Genomic DNA, 12,085 nt, shown 5'->3' with positions numbered 1-12,085 from the left:
TATTTATACTGAGTTTGCGTCGAATTAGAGCCATTTTTTTAATGCTAATTCAACGCAAACGTAACTCCATATATATACTTTGGCGCTAGACCCGTCTAGCACCAACGTTGTGGAGTTAAAGTCATTTTTTTACTGTGAAAACCTACCTTTGCGTCAATGATATATAAGGTAGGTGTTCCCAGGCAAAAAATGACTCAAAGGCCCTAGTGCCTTATTTACCCTCCCTCCCTTATAAATCACGCACGGGAGGAGGAGACATGGAAACAGCCCACAGGTGCCCTTCCCTGCCCCCAGGGACACCCCCACCTACCCGCACCCACACCTGAAGGACACCTAAGGATGGGGGGACCCATCCCAGGTTAGTCCAGGTAAGTTTCTTTTATTTTTTTCTAAGGTGCCATGGGGGGGCTATCTTGGGCCCCCCTACATGGCACTGTACCCAATGGCCATGCCCAGGGGACATAAGTTCCCTGGGCATGGCCATTGGGCTGGGGGCATGACTCCTGTCTTTACTAAGACAGGAGTCATGTCCATGGGGGGTGTGCATAAAAAAATGACGCTAGTCAGGTTAGAGTATTTTTTTTTTCTATCCTGACTAGTGCCATTCTTTCCCGCACAACCTCCAGTTTTCCCTATGACTCTCCTACCTGGTTAGCATCAAAAAAATGTACGCTAACCGGGCCTTAGCGCTGACTTAAATATGACGCCCAGCTGGCGTCCAGGAATGGCGCTAGCTGGCGGTATACTTTTTGACGCAAACCTGCGCTATCGCAGGTTTGCATCAAAAAGTATAAATCAGGGCCAAAGTGAATACTGAAGTAAATCCATAAAGAATTTTGCTACAAAAAAGGAACCATTGAGAAAACATGCAAGGAAAGATGCTGAGTTCTTGTGGTCAGAGAGACAGCAAAAACATTCAAAATGGAAATTGTAGAGGTAACCATGTTGAGTTAATTTCTGCTCCCTTTTAGAGTGATCTTTCTTCTGCTTCAAAAGGATCTTCTGCTTCCATTAACGCTAGTAAACTAGTTAAATCTTTATCAGACAGGTTAAGGAATATGTAGGGAGAGACATCTATGTGCAAGGTGTGAATAGATGTATAATATTTGGTATATTATGCTTCTCTTGATTTTAACAGGTTTTGTATTGTCTTCCAGTTCTATTTAGGATTTATTATTTTTCTGTTTTGTTATTATTTACACAGTGCATATAGACGCCTACAATGTTGTTCTTTGATTTTAATTCAGTACATCGACCAGTATTTAGCACTGGAATATAGAACATAGTGAGTTCAGTTGGAGTTGGGAGGTTGACAGATGCTGAGAGGCTAGTACTGTGCTCCACAAATAAACCTTTTACCTACAACTATCTTGGAGGTATCTGGATTTAACTCCTTACTAAATGAAAAGTCTAAAAGGAAGTATCCATTTTTCTTAGTATAAAAAGCGAGGAAAATAAAGTTAGATCATAAAAGTTAGAATGACTAAGCTTTTTCTGTGAGTATTCTTGGCTTACTTTAGACTCAGGTGTCTCACATTTAAACGTTCCTAGACTAAGACATGCTTAGTCACACAAAATCTTTTTAAGCCAGATCAATGAGTAGGCAGGTCAGAGATGTGGCTTAACTGCCACAGCTGCTATCATTAGAATTGTGGAAGTTGGTTCGAGTCCAAGCCTTGGCTCACCATCCGGTGATTCTGAGCAAATAGTTTAACCTCCCTCTGCCTAAAAGGATATGTTATGTATTATGGTATTCAAGTAAAATGCGTAAATGCCCTTGAGCCTGGTACATGCTGTATAAAACTTCAAACAATAAAAAATTATTTGGTCACAATACCAGGAATTCATGGGTAAATTACACCTAGATCACTAGTACACTACTCACACAAAGGCCTATATTTATACTTTTTTTAGCGCAGCATTTGCGTCACTTTTTGACGCAAAAGCGGCACCAACTTACAAAATACAATTGTATTTTGTAAGTTTGTGCCGCTTTTGCATCAAAAAGTGACGCAGCAGCGCTAAAAAAGTATAAATATGGGCCAAAACATTTTGTGATTGAGGCACACAAATTAAGGAGCAATTTCCACCAAAGAAAGAAGTAAAGCCAGCCACTTAGGAAAACATTCATCATTAATAAAGACCTCATGAGGTCATGGATGAAGCATGTATCAGTACTGTTTGTTTACCTAATAAGCGAGTGTCCTGCTCAAAGATGCACAAATTAGTGGTGTAGCTGGCTGCACCGGGCTGTGGTTATACCCACAGACATCATCCCTTGGTCTATCCACTGTTCTGACTGCCAATTGGTGACACAGGAAGACCCACAAATAGGGGTGGTGTAGTCTGGGAAGAGAAGGCTTCTGAGGGGAGTAACTATGTCAGAAAAGGAAAAGAGGTTGGAAGGTGCAGGAAACAAAAATCAGAAAGGTGAAACAACAGAAGAATAATAGATACAGAGAGGAAGAAAAACAGTGGGATGAGAAGATTAATGTGAGAAGTAGACGAAAGAGAGGAACATTGAGGAAGGAAATAATAACGGGTAATGATAGTGTAGAAGGAAAATATAATAAAAAGTGAGGGTGAGATGAGAGCAGTGGACAGTCAGTGAAAAGTTTAAAAAGAAAGGCCAGGAACAAAGGTAAGCATGTGATTACCAGAACTCCACAGGCAACATATTGGCTACATCTATGCATAAAGGGCAAGGACTAATTGGTTACTGAGTCTAAACATATCCACTAGTCTCCAGAGCATGATTGAATACAAAGATAATGTGTGGAACAGGGTCCGCTGTGTAATGTCAGAATCTGCCATGGGTGTACTTTGAGAACCACTGGTATAAGTGGACAGCAGTAGAAAATAATATTGGTCATACTCCTGCAAACCATGCTAATTGGAACATGCAGACAAAACTAGCACAAGTATATCAGCTCCTGCACAAGCACTACCAAACGATGAACAAAATGTCTCTGAGCAAGGAAGCGGTTGTGAGATATTTGCAAGCATTCCATTTATTACCTTTGCATTTCAATGGCATATCCTAAGTACAACAGGTATGCCTAGAAATGGGTTACATGAAAACTCTGCCACTGGACTAAAACTGTACCTCACCAATGAGGTTGAACAAAGTTATAACTGTCCTGAAGATACTCGTGTTCCAATCATAGAGGACCTGGCCAGGCAGTTTATGTTGGATTTTTCCTGTTGGTGCAGGAGCACATCTGATTTGCAGAAGTTTAGGTCCCTGTCTGAATGGGTACAGTAGACCAGAAAACATGGACTGTAATTTGGCATTTGCAATTGTTTGTGAATTATGCACCCACTTATACTTGTACTGAAACCCAAGCTGCAGTTCACTCATAAAGCCCACAATGTTGAAATCAGTCTGATTTTGTTTGTGATCCTGTTCATAGGGACCTTACCTGACAGTTCCATATAGACTGTTCGTTCTTTAAGAGTGCCATCAGCATATATCTTGTATCTTTCTGGAGTAGCATAATTCACAAAGAATGAGGTTGGAATGTGGCCCAAATGATTGCCAGTGACTCAAACAAGTATGCCACCTACCACCTTTACATTTGACTGTGGTGCCCTAAATATTGATGGATATGCCCAATATTGTTCTTTTGCTGACTCTGTCATAGGACTCAAACTGCACCTCACTGTTGGCACCCAACAAGGCTGAAACTGGTCTGTGTGCTTTTCTTGTTCAAGGGGGACCTGTCCTGGCAGTTTGGGGTGGACTGTTTCTGATTAGGGCAGTCTGATTTTTATAGGATGGTCCCTATCTTGAGTGAAATACTAGACAAAAAAACAGTTGACCAGAATGTAGTGTGAGCAATTGCCACAGTTATGTGCACAGCATGGCACCTACGCAATTTATAGGCAAAGTGCTACTAATTGCACAATGATACAGTTGTATGTCAGAAATATTGTCAGTCAGAAATATTTTGTCCTAAATATCATTTACAAAAATAATATTGGCATCTTTGGGTGGACATTTTCTTTTATTACATCTAATATGGCGATATGTTTGTAAATTATATTTAGGACTCTCTCTCTCTCTCTCTCTCTCTCTCTCTATATATATATATATATATATATTTATATATATATATAACAATGTGGTCGATAGAGTCTTTGGGCGGCGCACTCCACTGCTGGTGCCAGGTGACAATGGAGACCACTCTCGTAAATATTAATTAACAAAGAATTCACTGCATTCCATGAAGTTCCAAAATAGCTTGTGTTTATTTCAAAGTAAAGCAACAATCACCAATGCATTTCAACTCACTGGGAGTCTTGTTCATGGTAAGTGAGTCCTTTCTTACGTTCATCTTTTATAACAAATATACATACTGCCCATTATGATGCATTCTGGATGTTATGGTCAGCCAATTCTTTATGAAAACATATTTTTGTTAAAATAAAATAAAACTGTAGATGGACTCCAGCATACGATGTGTGCTTTCTTAAGTTCTGCAGAATCTTTTTTAACCACTTGTTTCAAGCAATCCAATTTGTTAATATCAATATATATATTTGTATTGTTGTTAGTCGAGGGCATTGTTTAATATCATGTTCATTCTATCCACAAGAGAGTGCACAACATAATACCATGAAATGCAGAAATATATGCTATCCATGGTTCACTTGATGTCCCTATTAGTATTATTTAACTATTATGCAATTCTATATTATCTCTTTAGCATGGTGCTGCAACGTTTGGTAACTAAATTGTTACTTAAATATTTTGATCACAACCATTTCTAAATCAAAAATGGTCATCCAAGTATGGGCTAATTGCCATCTCATACCCATGTTTTTTGTGACCTCATTCCTTTTGTACATAGCATATATATATAAATATATATATATATATATATGATATGATTAACCCTTAAAATACCATTTTATTAACAACTATGACTCATAAGTGAACACATAATTCCTCACCCATATTTAATCCCTATGGTATTCTGGTATGTAGCTGAATAATATATCTACTTTCAAGTTGCTGAAGTTTTAAGGTCCTGTTGCCCCCTTGGTCATTCTTATTGATTTGTGGTAGGCCAAAGAATCAAATTCCTCTCCAATCCTTTGTATGGTGTTTTATAAAGTGTTTAGCAACAGCATAGCTTTGATCCTGATTGGTTATAGCTCTAGTCTGTTCGAGAATTCTTTTCTTTAATGGACAGATAATACTGCCTATATATCTTAGGCCACATTCACATTCGATCATATATACTACTTATTGACTATTACATGTGATTCTTTGAATAATGTGTATCTCATTTCCTTTATAGTCTGTATATGTTTTTGTGTTTCTCGAAATTTGACCCACCTTACACTTGTTACATTTATAAAAACCCATAGTTTCACTGTTCAGCCAATTTTTCACTGTTGGTGCCGAGTAATGACTTTTCACCAGCATGTCTCTCAATGATGGTGACTTTCTGTAAGTTACTTGTGGTCTAGGGCCTCCCTTGTGTACAATATCTTGATCACTTTTTAGTATTTTCCAGCTTTTTCTAAATATTTTTTCAATATCTTTGCTTTCCTTACTGTAAGTGAGAATGAAACAAGGGAACATAGGGCCAGATGTAGCAAATCAAAAATTTGCGAGTTGCAAGGTGCGAGTCCATGCGACTCGCAATTTGCAACTCGCAAATTGGTATGCAGTACGGTGTCTCAGATACCGACTGCGACTCGCTATGTGGTCGCAATGACCCACCTCATCAATATTCATGAGGTGGGTCGCAAATTGCGGCCCCATAGCGAGTATAGGCACTCGCAAAAATGGAGGCCTGCTGTCGTCAGCAGACCTCTATGTTCGTGACTGCTTTCAATAAAGCAGTTTATTTTTTTTTTAAGTGTAGCCCGTTTTCCTTAAAGGAAAACGAGCTGCACTTAAAAAAAAAACGAAACATTTAGTTTCGTTTTTTTTTCAGGGCAGGTAGTGGTCCCTTGGACCACTACCTACCCTGAAAAAATTGTTTTGGGTCCATTCACAAAGTGGAAGGGGTCCCACGGGGACCCCTTCCAATTTGCGAGTGGGTTACCATCCACTTGAAGTGGATGGTAACTGCGACACCATTTGAGACCGCGTAGGCGGTCGCACATGGTATTGCATACCACTCAGAATCGCAAATAGGAAGGGAACACCCCTTCCTATTTGCGATTCTGAAATGCATATTGCGAGTCGGTCCCGACTCGCAATATGCATTTCTGCATAGCAAAGAGGCATTTGCGCCTCGCAAACGGCGATTTTCGCCGTTTGCGAGGTGCAAATCCTTTGCTACATCTGGCCCATAGTTTCATCTGTTTCCGTGATATTCAATGTTTTATCTCCTAAGGTTTGGTGTTGAAGTATAATTTTTGCTCTTTTAGCACCTAATTCAATGTTTGCTCATGACTAAACCCTGTGGCTAAACCGTTTCTTGACCTTGGCAAATTGAATTTCCATTTCCTTATCATTGGAGCAGTTCCGTCTCATTCATATAAATTCTCCAAATGGAATGCTTTTGAGTAAGGGTTTGGGATGAAAACTCATCCCATGCAAGATGCTATTTGTAGAGGTGGCCTTCCTAAACATAGTTGTACGTATTTTATTATCCTCTACATAGACACGAATATCCAAAAAGTCAATTTGTTTGTCATTGATACTACATGTAAAACTTAGTCCATAATTGTTGTGATTTAAACTTTCAACATAAATAGCAAATTCATCCTTAGTGAAATCCCAAATCAAGAATAAATCATCTATATAGCGCAGCCAAAGGACTACCCTGCTTAGATATTCAGAATAATTCAACTGCCATGCTATCTCTCTCTCTCACCAGCCCATATGGCTATGACATCCAGAATGCATCATAATAGGCAGTATGGATATTTGTTATAAAAGGTGAAAGTAGGAGTGAGTTGAAACGCATTGGTGATTGTTGTTCTAATTTGAAATAAACACACGCTATTTTGGGACTTCATGGAGCGCAGTGAATTCTTTGTTAAATTATATATTTATGATTATTCTGTCAGTGGTGTTTTAGTACCATAAAATGAACATAACATAAGCGCCTCATGCACATCACATCAGAAGACTCCATCTTCTATAGTGATGCATATTCATTGTCGGACTGGCCTCTAGGGCAATCAAGCAATGCACGACAGGTCAGTCTAAAGTGTCAGTGTGTGTGCAGATCTTTTGGCTACTGGGGTCTGTTTTATAGGCCAACTGGGCCGCTCTGTAGTGTTAATTTTCATGATATTATAACAAATATTACCTGTAGCAAGCTCGAATCCATGCAGTCTTCCATATCTTGCAACACACTTATACAGCTTGCTTTTACAAGTTCAAATCTATCCTAATTTGCAAACATGGGACACTTTTTTAGCTATCTAATTCACTAATGGGAGCCTCTTTTACTTTGATGCCTAGTCCTGTTTTCTGTCCCAATCCACTCCTGGATGCATGTATCGTAAAACAATACTGAGAAATGGACAAACTACCATCCTCACACAGTGCCCCAAAACAAGAAATGCAGAAAGTCCTTTGGAACATTGACTCTGATACATAAAATATCGTGAACCAAACCTATTTTACTTCCTCACTAGCTCAAGCAAGCCATAGCAGGACTCCTCCCAAAGCAAAGTCTTATCTAACCGCAAACACTAATCAACAAGCATTCTCTAGTAAATTATGGTGCCTTTAGTTTGAATGATGGCCTTCAAGATCCCCATGAAAGGGTTCTCAGAGAATCTTTGCTTGCCTCTTAGTAACTACAGTGTCCACATAACTTGGTATACTCCATTATCATCCACGCCTGGTAGTACCAGCAATACATACCTTTTTTAATGAATGAAAAGCTCCGATACATTTTCATGAGTCACACAAACACACTAACCTCTGTTTTATTAACTTCGCAGGTCATGGAAAGTGTGATTGTGGTGTATGCAAGTGTGCCAAAGGCTGGTATGGGGAAACGTGTCAGTATCCAACTACGTGTGACCTGACCCGGAAGAAAAGCAATGAAATGTGCCGTAATTCGCAAGGTGTCATATGCTCAAATGCAGGTAAGATTTAATACCTTCTGGTGAAGGCTCTAACTGGCATTAGCTTGTCTGTGTTTTTTGTGTTTTTTTACTAATAGCGCATCGGATTGTTATTCACTACGTTCAAAATGTATCAAAGTATATATCCCTCTTTTAAACATGCACATTTAGAAAAATAAGTTTATATGATTCCCTTGCAAAAAAAAAAAAAAACCTGCACAGTGTGTTTTCTTTGGAGGCTAAAAAAAATCCCAGCTGTGCTATTTTAATACCAAAGATACACTTTACAAATTATCATAAAATGCATCATGCCCATTACTCGGCCGTCGCTAGAGCTATGGAAGCCTTTTCTGAAATGATTAACAGATTCAGAGGTCAATGGCGTTCTTTTTAAATTAACCATAAATACTCCTTTAAGTACACACTTTTCAGATCTTCCTGGTGTGCAGCCATTTTACATTAATGGAGACTTCCAGCTGTGCCTGAACTGAAGCCTTTTTTTGCTCATCACAAGAATGCAACAGTAACGTCTTAGCAGAGAGAGGTTTCCAACTTGTAGCAAAATGTTTTAACTCTAAAGGGGCGTCGCAGTATTTATTATTATTTTATATAGAAGATTGCACATGTATCTGCCCGGCGCGTGGGCGTATAAAGAAAATTAAGGGCCTCGTTGATAGTAGGGCAACAACGGGACATCACCCAAAAACTGGCAGGCGTCTCCCTAGCCATCCTCTCTGCTCCCCTGTCTCGTTTGGAATGCAGTTGGATGTGATTTTCCGAATGGACAAGCTGTGCCATGAAAACCCTTGCGGATAAACCAACGCCATTGCTTTTCTCCGGACCTCCCATGCCAATTATGGCCGTTCTTGATTGAAGAAGGAACAGCATGTGGGGAATATTAATCATATTAATCCAAACAAGGACCCTTACTCTGGTGGTCAGCCATTCAGAAAAATATTAAACTATTGTAGGCTCATTATACCAACATGGCATTCTACACCTGATGCCCCCATAGATCCAGGAGCTGTTTAGAGGGCAGTAGTGGTGGGCACTCTAAATTTAGCAACTAGCCTTCAGAACACTAAGGCCTTGATTTATTCACAAATGGTGCAGTGTGGTGCTGCGCCAAAAATAGGAGTGCTGCGTCACTTTTGAAACACTGGGATGCATCATATTTACAGGAATACAGCACACCCCTGAGTTTCTCCCCGCGCCGGCCCAGAATTAAGCTGCCTGCGCCAACGCAGGCATCCTTGTGCCATAATGTCTGCGTTGAGGGGATAGATTGTTTATGTGCAGGAAGGGACACCTTCCTGCGCATAACAATCACCCATGGCATTTTGCTCTTTCTATGTGTGCTGTAGAATGCAGCACACATGGAAAAAGCAAAAAATGAGGAGGAATAAAAGCATTTCTTCTTGTTTTGCCATGATAACGCCCCCTTTGGGGTGGCTTTAGTTTTTGGAGCTGCCACAGGTTTACAATTACTCGTAAATCTGTGGCAGCGTCAAAAGCAATGGGTGTTGCGGTGAAAAGCCCACTGCAACACCCATTGCTTTCCCCTCTGTACCAGAAAACTACGTCGGAGAGGCCCATATTTACAAGGAGGCATAACGCCACAAAAAGTGGCATTACACCTCCTTGTAAATATGGAGCAGTGGTCAGCGCCACCGAGCACCACGAAAAGCGATGCTTTAGTGGTGCTAGGGTCTCTTAAATCTGCCCCTAAATAATATCATAAGTAAGGAAGAGTTAATTTAGGCAGGCAATTGACTTATAAGTTTCAAGAATTTGTCAAATATCTCGTTGGAGGAGGAAAATACTGATTACATTGTTATTACATTCATTTTAAAGAAGAAAGCTTCCTTCCTCTTCCTCAAGGATTTGGGTATGTGAGATGGTATTGAAGCTGGCTTAGGTGAAGATGAGAAGAACAAATGGTACTGGCTGCATATTTTTAACACATTTGAGCACTAAAGTCATGCTTTTGAATTTTAATCCAATGTTTTTATTCCAAATTCCACGCAGTTCCTCTGTTTAGATTCTCCTGGACTTCTAATTTAGGCCCATATTTAACAGAAAATGACGGAGTGCGATGCTGCGCTAAACTGGCAGCGCCACCCTCCGTCATTCTCACAGCACAGGGATGCGCCGTATTGAATTGAATATGGTGCACCCCTGTGTTGTCCCCTGTGCCAGCACTAAATTGAGCTGCCTAGTGCCAACGCAATCATCCTTTGGTGCAAGGATGTCTAAGTTGAGGGAGTTTATTGTTTATGTGTGGGAAGGTGTCCCTTTCTGCACATAAACAATCACTAATGGTGATTTGGCACTTCTGTGTGTGCTGCAAAATGCAAAAGCATCATGCAGCATGCATAGAAAAAGCAATTAATGAGGGGGAATAAAAGTATTCCTTCTCGTTTTGTCTTGTTAATGCCACCCCTGGGGTGGTGTTCGATTTCTGCGCTGCCTCATAAATCTGTGGCAGCGTCAACATTCAATGGGTGTTGCTGTGGCACACCCATTGCACACTCCTTCCATGCAGAGGGCTGCCTGTGAAGTCACAAAAGATCTAGCTCTGGTGGCGCTAGGGACTGATAAATATGCCCTTTATTTTATTTCATGGTCTTTTTGCCACGTCTGTCCAGTCTCACCTCTTTGGTTTATCAAATTACTTCAAGGAAACAGTATGGCGTTTCGCATTGCATAGAACTATCCTTGTGGTAACACAGTTTAAGTCTTGATGTGGCAAAACAAGTGGCTGTATGAATAGGACAAGCAATACAGTGAATTGGTGCAGAACAAACAGAAGAAATGTAGTAATAATACATTAGAGCCTGCAGTCCATGTGTAAAAGACCAGGGGCCAGATGTAGCAATTTCCGATTTTGCGAATCGGAAATGCAATTTCTGATTCACAAAATCGGATGCAGTACGGTGTCTCAGACACCGACTGCGAGTCTGTATGGGGTCGCAAAGACTCACCTCATTAATATTAATGAGGTGGGTCGCATTTTGCGACCCCATAACGAGTCCCTGCACTCACAGGGATTGTGGCCTGCTGAAGTCAGCAGACCTCCATGTCTGTGACTGCTTTTTAAATGAAGCAGTTTTTTTATTTATTTTGCAGCCCTTTTTCCTTAAAGGAAAATGAGTTGCAAAATAAAAAAAATAACGAAACCTTTTGGTTTCGGTATTTCAGAGTAGGCAGTGGTCCATTGGACCACTGCCTGCTCTGAAAAACCCTTATTGGCAACATTCACAAAGGGGAAGGGGTCCCATGGGTACCCCTTCCCTTTTGCGAATGGGTTACCACCAGTGTGAACTGGTGGTAACTGCGAATTGCTTTGCGACCGCATTCGCGTCCACAAAGCAATTTGGCATACCCCTTCCTATTTGCGAGTTGTAGTCACAATTTGCGAGTCGGTACCGACTCGCAAATCGTGAATGTGCATCGCAAAAGGCATTTTGCATGGCGCAAACTGCTATTTTCGCAGTTTGCTCCATGCAAAATGCTTTCTACATCTGGCCCCTACTTTCTCCAATGTACTTATTAACCCCTTCGCTGCCAGGCCTTTTCCCCTCAGGTGCCAGGCCTTTTTTTGGCTTTTTGGAGCAGTTCGCGCTTAGGACCTCATAACCTTTTGTCCACATAAGCTATCCATGCCAAATTTGCATCCTTTTTTTCCAACATCCAAGGGATTCTAGAGGTACCCAGAGTTTGTGGGTTCCCCTGAAGGAGACCGAAAAATTAGCCAAAATACAGCGAATATTTTGTTTAAAAAAAAAATGGGAAAAAACGGGTTGCAGAAGAAAACTTGTTTTTTACCTGAAAATTGTATCAAAAAAGGGTTTGTGGTGCTAAAATAACCATCTTCCCAGCTTTCAGGAACAGGCAGACCTAAATCAGAAAAACACATTTTTCAACACAATTGTGGCATTTTACTGGGACATTCCCCATTTTTTATATGTTTTATGCTAGTTAGTGACATAAATGGGTGTGAAACCCATGCTGGATCCTGGAAAGCCAAACATTT

At 40.4% G+C, this 12,085-nt stretch overlaps 1 protein-coding gene across 1 annotated transcript in view; it reads left to right on the top strand.

Moving 5' to 3' along the window:
* ITGBL1 (integrin subunit beta like 1) overlaps nt 1–12,085 on the top strand; it is a 1,057,888-nt gene that overhangs the window by 488,547 nt on the left and 557,256 nt on the right. Inside the window, exon 3 of the mRNA XM_069205062.1 lies at nt 7,924–8,070. Within this exon, the coding sequence (XP_069061163.1) occupies nt 7,924–8,070 (147 nt within the window). The remainder of the gene's footprint in view (nt 1–7,923; nt 8,071–12,085) is intronic.

The sequence above is a fragment of the Pleurodeles waltl genome, chromosome 8 (assembly GCF_031143425.1).
Source record: "Pleurodeles waltl isolate 20211129_DDA chromosome 8, aPleWal1.hap1.20221129, whole genome shotgun sequence".
Taxonomy (NCBI): domain Eukaryota; kingdom Metazoa; phylum Chordata; class Amphibia; order Caudata; family Salamandridae; genus Pleurodeles; species Pleurodeles waltl.
This window is presented reverse-complemented; position numbering and strand designations above follow the sequence as displayed.